The sequence below is a fragment of the Canis lupus genome, chromosome 16, assembly GCF_048164855.1.
Source record: "Canis lupus baileyi chromosome 16, mCanLup2.hap1, whole genome shotgun sequence".
In the NCBI taxonomy this organism is placed as follows: Eukaryota; Metazoa; Chordata; class Mammalia; order Carnivora; family Canidae; genus Canis; species Canis lupus.
The window spans coordinates 13691499-13709810 of NC_132853.1; the positions used below are offsets into that span (position 1 = coordinate 13691499).

An 18312-nucleotide genomic window follows, 5' to 3' on the forward strand; every position below is an offset into this window, starting at 1 on the left:
TGTAGGCCATTAAGGAAACATTGCAAATGCTCACCATTTAGACTTTCCTGGGATCTTACACTCTCTATTTACCTGCAGATTCAATATTTCCTGCAGAGGCGGCCATCGCTGAAGACCTTGTTTGTGGACAGCTACAGTGAGATGCTTTTGTAAGTGACACTTTGACTCTTATGCCTCAATAGCAGACAGCATCTTTTGGCCCAGTCCTAAGATTATAGCCATCAGTTCTCACCCATCCTTTCACATATGCTGAGCTTGGAACATAGTAGGACCTCACAAACATGTTGGATGAATGATGGAAGGCCCTCAGTAAATGTGTGTTGACTGGTGAATACTGAGGCTCTACCTTATATCAGCTATGCATCAGGTGCCAGTGAATGACAGACATGAGTTCATGTGCTTTACATTCTGAGTTATAGCCTGAAAAGCCTTGTTCATTTTCTTTCATCCACTCATCTAACCATTTGGCATTCACTGAGTTGGCACTGGGATACTGAGATGAACTAGATATGATTCCTGTCTTCAAGGAATTTCCAATCTTTAGAACAGGGTTTCTCAGCCTCAGCACTATGGTAATTTTGGACTAGATGATTCTTTATTGTGGGGGCTGTCCTATGCATTTTAGAATGTTTAGCAGCATCCCTGGCCTCTCCATCCCAGATGCCAATAGAACTCTCCCTGTCCCTGACAGCCAAATATTCCCTGTATCCAGATATTGCCAAATGCCCTCCACTTGGGGAGGTATGCTGCTTTAGGGGGAGACAGATAAGCAAAAGCATAGCTATAAAACAATGTGGATGTCACTGAGAACCTCTTTCCTTCACAAAATAAGCTGGAACCTTATGAAGTTTCCTTGGAGGACCCAGGATACAAAGAGTGCCTTCAGAAGGGGATGGGTTCATCTCCTGGGATCTCTTCTATGGACTTTACTCTGATCTCCAGTGCCCCCCCCTTTTTAAGATGTTGTATTTATCTATCCATGAGAGACACAGAGAAAGAGGCAGAGACACAGGCAGAAGGAGAAGCAAGCTTCCCACAGGGAGCCCAATGTGGGACTCGATCCCGGGACCCCAGGACCACACTCTGAGCCAAAGGCAGATGCTCAACTGTTGACCACCCAGGCGCCCCATTTTTCCTCATTCCTGAGGCCTCTCTCTTTATTCCTGATAATGCAATATTCCTTTATTCCTGATAATGCAATAATTCCTTTATTCTGCAAATGCAAGAAGTTGATTTCTCATCCAGTTGTTGCTAGCTTGTCCCTAGGACTCACAAACCCCATCATTTTACCATAATCTTGAGATGCTTACACTTTTGTTTTGTTTTTTATTAGCTTCAGTAGAATTTAGTGATTCATCAGTTGCATATAGCACTCAGTGCTCATTAGATCAAATGCCCTCCTTAATGCCCATCACCCAATTACCCCATCCCTCTACCCACCTCTCCTCCAGCAACCCTCAGTTTGTTTCCTATAGTTAAGAGTTTCTTATGGTTTGTCTTCCTCTCTGATTTCATCTTATTTTATTTTTCCTTCCCTTCCCCTATGTTCATCTATTTTGTTTCTTTAATTCCACATATGAGAAAAATCATATGGTACTTGTCTTTCTCTGAGATACTCACATCTTAACCCAAAAGGGCAGGGTGGTTAGTGCAATGCTGGTTTGCTTTACTAGGGGAAGCAATATTGTTGTACATAGGATTGTGCCAATAACTTTGATTCTATTCTGAAGAAGATCATTTGTAGGCAGGTTAGAAGTTTATTTTATTTTTTCAAAGCTACCCACGTAGGGTAGCACATAGGGAAACATTGAAGACTACTGAAAAGCTTACAGCCAGTGTATGAGTTCCTCATCTTAACTCTTCCCATTCCTTGCATTCCTCATTCCCAGAGACAATCACTTTTCATTCTTGTAACTCTTTTTTCTGATGTTTACTCACTCAGTAGATGAGGATTTAGCATCCTTATACTTCCTTGCCTTTTGCTTCCATTCCTCTAGCTGTCCAATATTGTTTTTAGTAATTTTTGTTTTACTGGGTATTGAGTAATCTATGTTATTATATCTCTACAAGTGGTATTCACAGTTGAGCTTCATAATATACCATACCTTTTCCCCCGTTTCTCCTAAAGTTGGTAACTGTCTTGTTTTCACTTGTTTAGTTTTCTTTGTATCAACTATTAACTTATCCCACACATCTTGAAGCCTCTCAGTACAATTTTTTCTCAAAATTGGTCACATAAATTATGTAATTGGAATCCCTTGCTCCTTTTTTTTTCTTGAAGAAATTCCTCCCAGAGTGTTGTCCTCTCTTTCTAATTGGGATGGTTTCTCTCTGGGCCTGCTGCTTAGCTGTCATCCTGGGACTCCTATTTGCCACCAGCCTTGGGATGCTCACTGCTATCCTCCTGGGTTAAACTTCCTGTCTCTTTCTTGATTTCCTTGTTTTATTTGAGCACATCCTTTATATTGTCCTCTGGTGAAAAAGATGGTCTCATTATGGAGAGCACAGTGATGACAGCTTTCATCATACCTGGTTCTTGAGTCCCATTGCTCCCACATGTACATTCAAGGTGTTTACTGTTCACTAGCACCTCGAGATCCCTTTCACTTCTCTCCTGATCTGAACTCTATGTCTTCCTCTTTACTGATTAACTCCGTTGTTTTGGGAGAAGGCATCCTAAGCCAAAGAGAGAAGACACATAATAGAGAGGAAGGGAATAAAATTTATTTTAAATCTGGAATGTCTGAAAATATTCTATTATACCTTCATGTTTGATTGCTAGCTTGGTTGGGTATAAAATTCTTCTAAAAATTTGAAGATATCTTTCCATTGTTTCCTTTCTTCAAGTATTATAGATGACAAGTTCAAAACCATTCTGATTCTGGATCATCTTTTAAGACCTGGCTTGGTTTTTCCCTTTGTAGATCTATAGTATCTTCTGTTTGTTTCTAGTGTTCTGAAACTTAAAGGTGTGTCTTGATGTGGATTTTTTTACTCAATGTTCTGGACACATAGTGCACTCTTTCAGTCTGGAAATTTATGTCTTTTATTTCTTGATCTCTCTCCTGGAACCCTATGATATGTATATTGAACCTCCTGACCTAGTCTGAACCAGTTCTTATATTTTCTCACTTGTGTTTTATCTCTTTATCTTTGGCTTTTCTTTCTGGGAGGTTCAAATCAACTTTAATTACCAATCCTTCCATTGAGTTTATTATTTTTATATAAAGGTTTTAATTTCTAAATGCTCTTTTTAAAAATTCTTTGTTCTTTATTTCTAAGGAGCATTCCATTCTTGTTTCTAAGCATTTTACTCTTATTTCATTGATGAATATCTTCTTTTGTCTTTCTAATACTGTTGAAACAGCTTTTGGTAAATTTTTCTTCTTTTTGCATGGGTTTTATTTTCTCCAAGTTGTTGTTTCCCATTTTCTTGTTTTGCCCTATCTTTCATGTTTGAGGATATCTGGAGATTTTTGATATCTGGTCATGAGTAAAAGTGGAAAACTGAAAAACTCATTGGAAGCTCTCAATGTATGAATGGGGCTTATCAATTTTGAGCTACACTCTAAACTAGTCTAGGTAAGCTATTTATTGGGGAATATCTTTTTTTAATATAAATTTATTTTTTATTGGTGTTCAATTTGCCACCATATAGAATAACACCCAGTGCTCATCCCATCAAGTACCCCCCTCAGTGCCCGTCACCCAGTCACCCCCACCCCCCACCCACCTTCCCTTTCACCACCCCCCCCCCCAGTTCATTTCCCAGAGTTACAAGTCTCTCATGTTATTGGGGAATATCTAGTTAGTAAATTGCATCTTTTCAATCTTCTACCTGGAGGGAAGAAATCTGGTGCCACAGTTCTGAGAACTGAGTAGAATAGAGGGCTTTCTATAATCTATATAATATAAAAATCATATTGCCTCCTGCTTTTGGTAAAATGCCAATGCTTTCACTGTCTGATGAAAATGGGTCGAACAGTCTTCTTTTATATTCTTCAGAGACAAACCTCCCCTCTTCTTTATTTTAGGTCTCCTCATCTATTCTCCAGAGGTCCCTAAGCCTTTTGAGATTCCTTGATTAAATCAGTTGATTCTCAGCTTTCCCCAATATATATTTGGATTTGGTTTTGTTGGGTCTGCTAAGTCAGTTTTCATTTGTCCACTGCTCACCAAATTCATATGTGGGGGCTCCATTTACCACCCAGGACAACTCTTTACCTGTTTCAACTAGGGTTAGTTATTATTTTGGCCAAGGTCCTGCAAATACAGGGGAATAGTTTTCTTTTGCAGCAGAATTCCAATTGATGAGACAGTCTCCTGACACCAGTTTCCTGACTCACATCAGCACAGTGGTAGTTTTTTGGTGGGTTCTCTCACATAAATGGGAATTGAGGTGGTTGGTGTAGTCTACAGTATAAATGTAGGTGGGGGAACTTTCAGGAGGAGGCCATGATGAACAGGGAGACCTGGGATGAATATGTGAAGGTACCACTAGGCAGACTCTGTCATAGGATCATCAGATTTACTCTGCCTTATCCATGGATCCTACCTGGGCAACCAACTTGCTGAGGGACATCTTGCCTGGCTCTGCTTCTGAGTTTGAGGGTGTGACCAGCAGACTCTACCTGTGATTTTTCAGGAGAGCATGGCCTGTCCTTCCTCACTGCTAAGAATTGTTTCTTATTCTTTCTTCATTATTGCCTTTTTAGATGTTTTTTCCTAATTGCCCCTTTCATGAAATCTAATACCACAAATATACAGTATAGTTGTCTATGTACTGTATTAATATTTGTGCTTTCTACAAAAAGAGAATAAGATTCTGCACCCCCTAACCAAGTTTTGCCCCCTTGGAGAAGATGTTGTTCCTACTGAGAATCATGGGCTAAAGGAGACAGGACAACCAACCCTAGCTTGTGCCACAGCCTGTGGTCTGTGCTTCTGAGGGATCAGGCCTCCTCGGTGCTTGTAGATGAAGCTTCCTATCCCTCCACCTTCAGTTTTGTGCAGTCACTGTTCATGCTGGGGACCGTGGTGCTGTACTTCTGCCACCACAAGGAGTACGTGGCCTCTATGGTGTTCTCCCTGGCCATGGGCTGGACCAACATGCTCTACTACACCCGCGGCTTCCAGCAGATGGGCATCTATGCTGTTATGATTGAGAAGGTGGGTGTCGGTGTCCAGGTAGTTCTCCACAGAGTCAGTTTATACCATGGGCATGTGGGACATGGTCTACAAACTCTGTCCACCCTCTGTGGATATTACAATATCTGGGAAGGTTCTGGTTTAGCTCAGGACCCAATTTCCCAGCTAATTCCTCAAGAATCAGGCAACCTGGCCCTGACCCAGGTTTGGGGCTCCTTTGAAACCTGACTCCTCTATATACCAGGACCTCTCTCCCACTAGAACAAAGGCCAAGGAGTGGGGAGGTGTAGATGATTTCCCCATGACACCAGAACTGAGAACCACCAAACCAAACCCTCCTGCATGTTCTCTAGTTCACTTGGGCTCAAGATAAACAACCAGGATTACATAGTCCTGACCCTCCCCTTGGCCTTGCCTAGGACTGTACTGGGGTTCTGACAAGTCTGCTCTCTCCTGCAGATGATCCTGAGAGACTTGTGTCGCTTCATGTTTGTCTACCTTGTTTTCTTGTTCGGGTTTTCCACAGGTAATGGGCTTGCTCAGGGCTGGTGGTGGGCAGAGCTCCTATTCACCTCAGTTTCCTGAGGACTCTGCAGGGGCTGGGTGGGGAGAGGCCCCCTGGGATTATGTATCTGCAGGTGACAGAGCTGGAAAATAGAGAACACAGAAATGGTCAGGAAACCTGGAAATGCAATTCATAAAATATTGTAAGAAATTTTAGAGGTATGAAGTTCTGCTTGCCTATAGTATAGCTACATTTTGGCTTAGTTTTTTTTTTAACATTTTATTTTATTTTATTTTAAGAGAGAGAAAGAGAGAGAGAAAGAGAGAGAGAGAGAGAATGACCAGGGGAGGGGCAGAGGGAAAGGGAGAGAGAGAATATTTTTTTTTGTATATACTTTTTTATTGGAGTTCGATTTGCCAACATATAGCATAACACCCAGTGCTCATCCCGTCAAGTGCCCCCCTCAGTGCCTGTCACCCAGTCACTCTAACCCTCCTCCCACTTCCCTTTCCACCACCCCTTGTTTGTTTCCCAGAGTTAGGAGTCTCTCATGTTCTGTTACCCTCACTGATATTTCCCACTCATTTGAGAGAGAGAATCTTAAGCAGGTTTTAAGTCCAGCACAGAGCTTGACCTCATGATCCGCAGATCGTGACTTGAGCAAAAATCAAGAATTGGCACTTAACTGACTGAGCCATCCAAGTTTCCCTTTTAACTTTTTATTTTGACATTATTTCATATTTTCACAAAAGTTGCAAGAATAGTACAAATAACTTTTCTGTACTTACTACCCAGTTCCCCAAATTTTACATTTAAAAATTACTTCCTCTTTCTGCTACACATGCACACACATGTACACACACCATCACCACCACCACACTAAAAAAAAAAAAGTGAGCTGCAGACATGATCAGCCCTTTACTATTGGATAAAGCCTGCATTTCCTAAAAACAATAAGATTTTCTTACATAAACAATGTATAATGATCAAAATAAGGAAATAACCATCAATACAATAGTATAAACTAATCTACCAGCCTTATCAAATTTCACCAATTGTCCTAATAATATCCTTTACAGAAGTGAGAATTCCAGATCATGCACTACATTCAGTTGTCATGTCTCTTTAGTTACCTTTAATCTGAAGTGGCTCCTCAGTCTTTCCTTGTCTTTTGTGACCTTAGATTTTTGATAAGTAAAAGTTAGTTTTTACAATGTTTCTCAATTTGGGTTTGTCTGATGCTTCCTCACAATTAGATTCAGTTGTGCATTTTTTATTCAAATATCAAGGAATATGTGTCTTCCTCAGTGCATTGTATCAGGAATCCCACATTTGTTTAGCCCATCTCTAGTGACGTTACGTTTAATTACTTTAATTACTTGGTTTTGATGGGTCTGCTAGATTCCTGTAAAGTAATTATCTTTCCCTTTGGAATCAATAAGTAATTTGTAAGGAGGTGCTTTGGGACTAGGTAAATATCCTGTTTCTCATCAGACTTTTAACTGGTAGTGTTAGAATCCACTGATGATTCTCACCTGAATCACTTAATTCTAATGGTTGCCAGATGATGATTTTCTAACTCTGTCATTCCTTCTACATTTATTAGCTAGCATTCTATTGTAGGGAAGAGTTTTCCATTCTACATGCATTTGTTATTTATTTCATCATGCCCTCACAGATTCTTTTCTGGTTTTGTTTCATTTTTCATGGATTCTCACTTTGTTAAATAGGTTGTAATTTTTACCATCACCATCTATCTTGATGCTGAGATTGTCTGAATAATCATCTTTGGGAGCCTCTTCAAGCTGGCTCCTGTGTCCTTCTGACATATTCACAGCATTTCTGGGCACCTGGTTCTGCTTTGATCCTCATCTGAGTCCTGCACTTACATGGTTCACATAGACCCTCCCCTGTCCCCACCCCACAGCCTGTTTTGGAATCTCTGTCTCAGAGTTATGGACAGCTTTGACTGATAGAGATGTGTGTGGGCTCTGGCACCTGGTCTGAAGGCTTTGGTCTATCAATACCCACGGAAGGGACTTGGCATGTAGGTTAATGGATACTGGATATGAAGTAACCGTGGGGCATAACTGCTACAAAAGCTCTTAGGCCCCAGATTCTATTTCCCAAAGAAAAGTGTAGCACACAGCAAGAGGCTATTCTGTTCTGAGCTGCTTAGTCCCCATCGTTCTAGAATGGGGCTGACTCTGGGTCACCTTCTAAGGGGCACATTCAGAAAGATTATGATTGAGAAGCTGGGTGTGGATTCGGGACTGATATATAAAGTTAGGCAGGTCATGTGCTGCACAAAGATGACTCTATTCACATTGTATATATAGATTTGCATATTTATTTTAACAGTTTTTTTTCCTAGCAGATTACAATAAAGTTCTTATTGTAACAAAACAATATAGTTGTCCCTTGAACACCATGGAGATTAGGAACATCAATCTCTTGCACAATCAAAAATCTGTAAATAACTTTTGACTCCCCCAAAACTTTAGTAATAGCCCATTGTTGATCAGAAGCCTTACCAAGAATATAAACAGTTGATTAACACATGTTTTTATATGTTAGGTGTATTATATACTGTATTCTTATAATAAAATAAGCTAGAGAAAATGTTATTAATAAAATCATACAGAAAATAGTTATGGTATTTTTTTGAATCAAAAACACTATATGGTATTTTTTGAATAAAACCTGTATATAAGTGGACTCATGCAGTTCAAACCCATGTTGTTCAAAGGTCAACTATAATATGGCAATTTCCTGATAGTTCTGGAGAAGAGAGCTGTTTTTCTCTTTCTAAATCCACACAAAGATGCCATATGGCCAAGCAGCATCCCTGCTGGAGACCCATCAAGGGATATGGTGGTGTGTCTGCTGGGGGATCTGTCTTGGCTTCCATCCAGCTGCACTTTTCCCTCCCCATGCCCTATAGCGGTGGTGACGCTGATTGAGGATGGGAAGAATAACTCTGTGCCGACTGAGTCCACATTGCATAGGTGGCGAGGGCCTGGCTGCCGGCCACCTGACAGCTCCTACAATAGCCTGTACTCCACGTGTCTGGAGCTCTTCAAGTTTACCATCGGTATGGGCGACCTGGAGTTCACCGAGAACTATGACTTCAAGGCTGTCTTCATCATCCTATTGCTGGCCTACGTGATTCTCACCTATATCCTTCTACTCAACATGCTCATTGCCCTCATGGGTGAGACTGTCAACAAGATCGCACAGGAGAGCAAGAACATATGGAAACTACAGGTAAGTGTAGCAAGAGGGTGTCTACTGCTGTGTCTGCTGCTTAACACAGCTGGATATATGAAACCCTATAGGGTTTGAGGAAGGGCAGAGAGCACAGTCAGTCCTGGGGGATCAAGCAGCAGCATCTCCCCTAGTTGACTTCCTTCTGATCTCTCCTGCAGTGTTTCCCTCCCAAGCATCATCAATTAGTGTTCGTAGACATTGTGTTTACTGTGGCTGGGCAGTCCCCAGGGGCAGGAGATGGAGGGCTCAGCCCCATGTGGTACGCACCTCACAGGAGCTTGGTCTAGAATGGACACCAGAGACCAGACTTAGGGGGAGAAGCTAAAATGGGATGAGTCCTAACAGCTGCATTTTTAGCCATCTAGTCCACATCTACCTTTTATTACTAGCACAGTAATAAAATTATCATTCTTATTAAGTAACATTAACTCTATACACGGTATTGTTCTAAGTGTTTTAATGCTCTCATTTAATTCTCACAACAATGCTATCAAGTGGCTACCATTACTATTCTCATTTTTTAAATAAAGGCACTGATGTGTAGAGATGTTAGGTATATGTTCAAGTTAACTACAGATCTTCCTCAATTTACAGTGGGATTACATCCCAATAAACCACTGTAATTTAAAAATATATTCAATACACTGAACCTCCTGAATATCACAACATAGCCCAGCCTACTTTAAATGTGCTTAGAATATTAACATTAGCCTACAGTTAGGCAAAATCATCTAACACAAAGCCTATTTATAATAAGGTATTGGATTTATAATCAAGAAATGTGTTGAATACTATAATAAAAGTGAAAAACAGAATGGTTGTATGGGTACAGAGTGGTTCTAAGTGTACTGGTTGTTGAACCTTGTGATCGCATGACTGAACTGGGAGTTCCCAGTCCAGTCATGCAATAGGATTGTACCATATTTTGCTATCCTGGGAAAAGATCCACACTCAAATCTTGAAGTATGGTTTCTGCTGAACACATAGTACTTTTGCACGATCGTAAAATTGAAAATCATTAAGTTGAACCATTTTAAGTTGGGGACTATCTGCAGGAAGTAGCACAATCAGGATTCAAGCCAAGTAGTCCCATTTGTGATCCTGCTCTTAACAACTATACTATCTGCCCCTCTGTGGGCACTTCAGGGAAGAGTCTGGGGCTGGACACTCCACATCACTCATGGGAGGCCCTGCCCCAACCCAACCTGGCAGGCACCAGCAGTGCCTGGGCAGGTCTGGGCTGGATGGGCTGAGCTTGGAGTATATACCTGCTGGGCTACAGTGTACTTGCTGGAAAACAAGCCTGATGTAGAAGGTGCTAGAGGTCCAGCTTGGGGGCACTGGGGCTGGGAGAAACTCTGGAGAGGCTGATCTTGGAAGCCCTGCTGGCAGCCAAGGGCAGCCCCTGACTAAGCCCTCTGTCTCTCTGCCCTCTCACAGAGAGCTATCACCATCCTGGACACGGAGAAGAGCTTCCTTAAGTGTATGAGGAAGGCCTTCCGCTCAGGCAAGCTGTTGCAGGTGGGGTATACACCTGACGGCAAGGATGACTACAGGTGGTGTTTCAGGTAATGCCCAGGCAGGAAATCAAGCTAAGGGAGCTCAGGAGCTTAGCTATGGGTATCAGGGATCTACCCAGAGCCAGCTATGGGTACAGAGGACATTCTGGGACTTTGGGGGCATAGGGAACTCACCTGGAGTTAGCTGTGGATACAGAAACCTGCCTAAGGGCCTCCTGGGATGAGTCATGAACATAGGGGACTCTCCCAAGTCAGCTGTAGGTAGGTACAGGGACTACCCTGAGGCTCAGCTGCAGGCATCAAGGACTTAATGTGGGCATAGGAAACCTACTGGAAAATGAGGTGTCCAAAAGGGGTCATCTAGTGATCAGGGTCAGAACCAAGAATACAGCATTTAAAGTCCCTGGGCCTTATGATGTGGTCAGAGAACACAGCTTTGAGGGTGGTGTCCAGAATGCAGGACCCTCACAACCCTCCCTCTATCAGCTATGTCTCCCCATCCTGGTCTATGGGCTTTTTGGGATTGACTTGTGGCACCAAGCCCTCAATGTGGGAAGCTAGGCATGGCTTTTAAGCCATCAGCTCCCTTGTCTCCTTGCCCTGCAGGGTGGATGAGGTCAACTGGACCACTTGGAACACCAATGTAGGTATCATCAATGAAGACCCTGGGAACTGTGAGGGCATCAAGCGCACCCTGAGCTTCTCCCTGCGGTCAGGCAGAGGTGAGGTGTGAGGGAAGGGTGATGTGGCATGGAGGTGGCCTGATGTTGGGCAGGTAAAGCCTTGGGATTCCTTGCTCCTTGCTGGACTTCTTCACCCCATAGCCTGGATGCTGGAAGAGGGCCAACCACCTGCACACACTCAATCACAGGCACTCTTGTGTACTCTCACACATTTCTGTACAGCTAACTGCCACATGCCCATGTTCACCAGCTCCGCCAACACCCTGGTCCAGGCATCTGTCCTCAAGTGCCCCAGTGGAAGCAGTCCATCTCATATACAGCCATCTGAGACAGCTGGCCTCGTTGTGGGCTGCCCTGTCTCCTCTTCCCATTCCTCATACTCAGTGTCTATATTCAGTTCTGTGAGGCTTATGGACACAAGCAGGTATTGGCAAAATCTCACCTTCCATGAATGCATCCAGCTGGCAGAGGAAGAATGGGAAGAGTAACGAGTATATCATAAAGCAGAAATGCTCTGCAGAAAATCACTACCAGAAAAAAGGTCCTTTATTAGTTAATGGTAAACATCTAGTAGTACATGTTAAATTAAAGGTGTAATTGAGAACATTTACTTAAAAATGAAGCAAACCTAGTTTGAATTGAATACATTTTGAGTTGTAATTATAATTCTGCACTAATTATTTCTTTTTAGCTTTTAGAAAATGGTGCTAAAATATATACAATACAAAAGTTGCCATTTTAACTATTTTTAAGTGTACAATTCATTGGTATTAATTACATCCACAATACTATGCAACCTTCGCTACTATTTCCAAAACATTTTCAATATTTCAAACAGAAACTCTGTACCTATTGAACAATTGCTCCTATTTCTCCCTCCTCCAGCCTCTGGTAACTTCTATTCTACTTTCTGTCTCTGTGAGTTTGCCTAGGATAAATACCTCACATAAATGGAACCACACCTTTTATGTCTGGCTCAAAAATATTCCATTGTAGGTATATATCATATTTTATTTATCCATTTCATCTGTTCAATCAACATTAGGATTGTGTCCACCTTTTTGGATATTATGAATAATGCTATAAACATTGATGTACAAGATTCTGTTTGACTTTTTTCCTTCAGTTCTTTTTTAAACTATTTATTTATTCATAGAGAGGCAGAGGTGAGGTGGGGCAGAGGGAGAAAATCTTAAGCAGGTTCTACACCCAGCATGGAGCCTGACGGTGTGGGGCTCAATCTCATGACCCTGATGTCATGACCTGAGCTGAAATCAAGAGTCAGATATTTATCTGACTGAGCCACCCAAGTGCCCTTCTTCAGTTTTTTGGGATAGAAATGAAACTGCTGAGTCATATGGCAATTCTATGTTTAACTTTTTAAGGAACTGCCAAACTGTTTTCTAAAGCAGCTACATTACTGCATATTCCTACCAGCAATACATGAGGGTTCCACATCCTCACCAACACTTGCTATTTTCTGGGTTTTTGTTGCAGTGGTGGTAGTTGTTTTAGCCATCCTAATGGATGTGAATCAGTATCTCATTGTGTCTTTGATTTTCATTTCCCTAATGAGTAATGATTTTGAACATTTTTTCATATGCTCATTTGTCATTATAAATATTCCTTGGAGAAATGTCTATTTGAGCTCTCTGCTCATTTAAATACTTCTTTTGTTCCTGTTGTTGAGTTATAAAAGTTCTTTATACATTCTGGATATTAATCCTCTATCAGGTATATCATCTGCCAGTGTTTTCTTCTATTCTGTGACTTGTCCTTTGATGTGAAAGTTTTCATTTTGATGAAGCTCAATTTATCTATTCTTTCCTTTTGTTGCTTATTCTTTTGGTGTAACATTTAAGAAATTATCACCAAATTCAATATCTTGAAAGTTTTCTCCTATGTTTTTTGGTAAGAGTTCTATAGTTTCAGTTCCTTATCACTTTTACATTGATTTTTAAAAATGATTCAGCATTTGCTTGGTTGCTATAAACGTTGGACTATTTCCCAGAGTTGAAACATTGGTTTCAAAGTTTCTGTTTTTTGGATGTTTTTGTTGAGGCCTAGGTTTTGGGAGTGACCTACTTTACCATTTTGCTGATGTTACTAATTCTTGAATAGAGAATGAATCAGGTGTTGACAGTTTGGGATTTTTTTTTTTTTGGTAGGGTGGGGGAAGGGGCACAATTTTTCAGATCAACCTGCCTGATAGCATAATACTGCATCTTTCACATTTGATATTGCTTCTTAGAGAAACTCATTTTTTTAATGTTTTATAAACTTAATAGTTTATTGATGGATAATTTACATACAACAAAATGCACACATTTTAAATGTATAGTTTGGTTAGTTTTGGCAAATGTGCACTCAGGCAACCACCACCCCACTCAAGATATAGAACATTTCCGTTGTGCCACAAAGTACTCTAATGCCTTCTTGCAATCAGTTTCACCTTCTTCATCCTGGGTAACTACTTATCTAATTTCTATCACTGTCAATCAGTTTGATGCCAGCTTCTATTTACCTGAAAATGTAAATTTCATTCTCATGTTTGAAGGATATTTTCACTGAATAAAGAATTCTGGGTTAACAGATTTTTTTTCTTTTTTTTTTAATTTTTATTTATTTATGATAGTCACAGAGAGAGAGAGAGAGGCAGAGACACAGGCAGAGGGAGAAGCAGGCTCCATGCACCGGGAGCCCGACGTGGGATTCGATCCCGGGTCTCCAGGATCGCGCCCTGGGCCAAAGGCAGGCGCCAAACCGCTGCGCCACCCAGGGATCCCGATTTTTTTTTTTCTTTTAAAGAAAATTTTCCAACACTATTTTTTCCCATTATCTTCTGGCCGCCATTGTTTTTGAATGGATGAAATGGTGCCTATTATTTGAATTCCTGTATGTAATTTATCTTTTTTTCTCTGGCTGCTTTCAAAATATTCTCTTCATTTTTGTTTTTCAGCAGTCTAAAATGTACTTAGGTTTGATTTTCTTGGTTTTATCCTGTTTAGGGTTTGCCTTAGATTCTTAGATCTGTATATCAATGTTTCATCAAATTGGGGAACTATATATTTTGTTTTATTCTCCCTATCTTCTTTTTTTTGGGACTCCAGTCACATGTATTTTATTTTATTTATTTTATTTAAACTTTATTTGTTTATTTGAGAGAGAGTGAGAGCAAGCAGGGGAGGGGCAGAAGGAGAGAGAGAATCCTCAAGCAGACTCCCTGCTGAGCATGAAGCCTGATGCAGAGCTCGATCCCAGGACCCCAAGATTGTGACCTTAGCCAAAATCAAGAGGTGGGTGCTCAACTGACTGAGCCACCCAGGTGCCCCTACGTGTATTTTAGATCATTTGATATTGTCCCACAGGTTTCTGAGGCTTTGTTTATTTTTCCTTGATTTTTTTTCTCTCTGTTTCTCAAATTTGGTAATTTTTTGTTTTGTCTTCAAGTTCACTGATCCTATCCTTAGCCATCTCCAAACTATTATTAAGCTCATCTAGTGACTATTCCATTTCAAGTATTATACTATTTGGTTTTTGAATTCCTATTTTTTTTTATAGTTTTCATTTCTTTACTGAGATTCTCTAGCTGTGCTCTCATCAAGATCCTATTTTCCTTTTTTTTTTTAACATGTTGATAATAGCTGATTTAAATTTCTGCTAAATCCAACATCTGGCCATCTTGGGGACAGTTTCTATTGACTGCTTTTCCTCCTCTCTTATTGTGAGTTACATTTCTCTGTTTCTTTGCATGTCTAGTAACTTTTAATTGTATACTGGGCATTGTGGATAATATGTTGTAGATATCCTGGATTGAATTTTTTAGTTGGCAGTTCAATTATTGATTAATCACTCTAAACTTGTATAGGCTTAGTTTTAAACTTTATTATGGTAGATATGTGAAATGCCAAAGTATTTGCCAATTCCATAAAACTTTTGGGACTCAACCTCTAAACTGTTTCCACTAAGGATCTTTTCAGGGCTTGATTTTAGGCTTTGTTGGGGTGGGTCCCTCATAGACCTTACTATAGGTACATAGAGTAAGTAGGGCATTTCTGGTATTTTTAGCCTGATCCTCAGAGTAGAGAAAAGGTAAGGAGGTCTCTCCACTCAGTACTGCTCAGCTTCTAGGGTTTCTATCTAACCTTTATCCCTATAGTGGCCACAGTCTGATAAGCCTTATGCAGTCTCACATTGTGCAAGTATAGTCAAGCCCCAAGCCCAGAGACTTCTAGACCTCCATCCCACTTTCTTCTTCCTCTTCTGTGCCTGTCTCACAGATTCTAGTTGTTTCAGCTACCCAAAATTCTGATCTCTCCTTCCTTAGCTCAGAGGCACTGCCATGCTCTGCTTGTACTCCAGCTTACTACAGCATACTCAGAAATTTTCCTTAAGCAAAGCATCAGGGCAATCATGGGGCTCACTTTGTGAATTTCGCTTCTTTCAGCAATTGCAGTTTTTAGTCTGTGTCCTATGCCTGAAAACATTTACTGCATATATATTGTCCTGTTTTATGGTTGTTTAGAGCATAGTGGGTCACCCAATATTAGATACTCCATCAGGGCTGGAAGTAGAAATCTATTTTATCAAGAGCCTCCTGTAATCCTATAATTTTCCCACGAGTTTCATTGAAAGCACTTCCTGTGTCACGTCATGATACTTCTTATCTCTTCAATTGTTACTGGTCTAACTTTGCTACAGAGCCACTCAGAGATGGCTTTGCCTATAATTTGAGCAGTTTTCCAACATCTTTCTTACTGATTTCATGAAACTTCACATCATTTAAAGATTTGCTGTTTTACTTTGCAGTTGATTTGCATTGTGTTTGCATGACATTGTTGGCTGTTTATAACATTGCACATTCACTGTGATAATAATAAGTATATTGACCAAGTAGCAGAGATACACACATTCATGTTACGTGGGTTGATGTAGGAGATGTCTAATCATGAGGTTCCATGATTTTACATTTATAATTAATTAGTGAGTATTTCCTGAGGATTTTGTTTTTTGTACAACTTTGTAACAGTGGACACCTTAGTAATGACTAGTCATATAATTCAGATAACAAGGAACTCTCCCACCCACACCATGTGTATGACTGAAAAAGAGTGAAGGAATTCATGAGAGACAGGCCAAGGAAGAAACAGTTAGTAGCTGAGCTAGGTAGAGCACTCAAGGGAATCTTGGCATCAGGATTGTGGGAAGTGGGCACAGGGAGCCCCATGCCTCCTTTGAGGGCCTTTGGACTGGAGGTGAGCCTAGCAGTCTCTGAGGCTGAGTGTCCCCAACACTGAGCCAGTTAGAAGATTGTGTCTCTAAGAGGCCTGGCTCATATCCCCATGAAATCCTCCTTCAATGGATCCTCCTTGGGCGGTTGATAATTGCTATCGCACTGTGTTTGGGGGCAGGCCAGTGTCAGCCTGTAGGCCTGGGGCAAACACCAAGACTGGGAGAATTCAGCTGGAGTGGTCATGATGGGCTCAGCCTCCCATATTCCTGATGCATTTGACACATGGTCAGTGTTAGATACCAGCAGAGGAGTCTGAATCATGGCCTGAGGGTGAGAGGTATAAATTTAAGCTGGTTTTCCAGAGAGATTAGACCTGGTGTAGCCAAAGAGGACTTGGCTGACCAGGACTCTGGGAGTGGGAGGAGAACATGTGCAGCTTTCCCTCTTGGTTGTCATTTTGCCTAGGTGGCTGGGAAGCTGAAGATGGCCATGGGGGTGACACCTGGGTTCTCTTAGGGAGTTCCTTGCCCACACATGAGAGCCAATATATCATCTATATCTATATCTATATCTATATCTATATCTATATCTATATCTATCTATATCTATCTATCTATCTATCTATCTATCTATCTATATCTATCTATATACCTCAAGGCCTAGTGTCACCATAGTTTCCTTGGCATTGTTCCTAATCTTCTATGCCCGGGTGGGGCCTGGTCCCCAAGTCCTGATTCTTTGTCTGGTGTTCATCACCCTACGGCTGACCTGATGTGAAGATACCATGGGGGCCCCTATGTTGCTATGTGGAGAACTACTCTTCTTCCCATGTGGGCAGGGGGGAAATGGAGACTGAGATAGGCAAGCAAGAGATTCTCATTAGGCCCCTGCAAGTCAGGGTGAGGTGAAGGAATAGCATTTAGGATCCTCCAGAGTGGATGAGGCTCCTTAAGCAGGCAAGGGAAGAGGAAATGGCACCTCTCCATGTACCTTAGGAAGCACTAACATGTCTGGTCTCCTTTTAAGAGACCAACAAGTTGGTAAGGCCAACAAATAAGTGTTTATTCCTGCTGGCTGCATCCAAGGCAGTAATGGTATTTTACCCTTCAGTTTCAGGAAGAAACTGGAAGAACTTTTCCCTGGTTCCCCTTTTAAGAGATGCAAGTACAAGAGAAAGGCACCCTGCCCAACCGGAGGAAGTTCATCTGAGGCACTTTGCAGGGTCCCTCAAGCCAGAAGATGCTGAGATCTTCAAGGATCCTGTTGGTTTAGGGGAGAAGTGAGGGACCTGTCTAGGGTTCTCTTAACATTGTTGGGCCTCAGAATATCCCACTGCTGCCGAGGGGCTGTGTAGGGAACAATAGGGCACTCTCAGCAGCCTGGCCTGGTCTGTGCCTGCCTAGGCACTTTCCTTGCCTGATCTGGACAAGCTGTGTGAAGCATTGGTGATGCATAGGAAGAGATAGTCTTCATACTTCATACCCTCCACTGTCTGCAAGTGAGTCTCCCACCAGGAAAGGATTTTGCTCTCATGTTTTTACCGACTTTGTTAAGTATCATGAATGATGAACCTTTGTGTGGACATATGTGATACCCCTGATTTATTTTATTGAGTAAAAGCAAATGAGGCCCAGGAAAACACTTCTTAGAACAAAGCATGTCCTTTGATGTAAAATGTTGAAGCTGTTCTCTGTATTGTGTTTAATTACCTCCCCTGAACAGAGTGGTCTGGGGGTGATGTCATTTATTTGTCAGAGAAGGTGGGGGAGGCTGGCCCTATTCCTGCTCTGCCAGAATCAGGTTTTTCCAGAGTGACTTCTTCCTTCTGTGTGATACTTCACAGTTCCAAAAACATTAACTCTATTGCTGTTCAGATAAAAATACAGAACCATGTCTCAAAAGCATGTGGCAAGAATTTTTTAATGACCTTCCATTTGTAGTGACCATAGTCCC

General features: G+C 41.3%; 1 protein-coding gene across 5 annotated transcripts in view; it reads left to right on the forward strand.

The window, feature by feature from the left end:
* The window catches only part of TRPV1 (transient receptor potential cation channel subfamily V member 1), a 36704-nt gene extending 18704 nt beyond the window's left edge, over positions 1 to 18000 (forward strand). For 4 of the 5 annotated variants that reach the window (XM_072778964.1, XM_072778967.1, XM_072778965.1 and 1 more), the window contains 7 exons: positions 79 to 149; positions 5004 to 5169; positions 5608 to 5674; positions 8598 to 8920; positions 10364 to 10491; positions 11050 to 11165; positions 17470 to 18000. In XM_072778964.1, coding sequence (XP_072635065.1) covers positions 79 to 149; positions 5004 to 5169; positions 5608 to 5674; positions 8598 to 8920; positions 10364 to 10491; positions 11050 to 11165; positions 17470 to 17642 — 1044 coding nt within the window. In that variant the 3' untranslated portion in view covers positions 17643 to 18000. The remainder of the gene's footprint in view (positions 1 to 78; positions 150 to 5003; positions 5170 to 5607; positions 5675 to 8597; positions 8921 to 10363; positions 10492 to 11049; positions 11166 to 17469) is intronic. The other variant, XM_072778966.1, reaches the window with a different exon arrangement.
* The last annotated feature ends 312 nt before the right edge of the window (positions 18001 to 18312 follow it).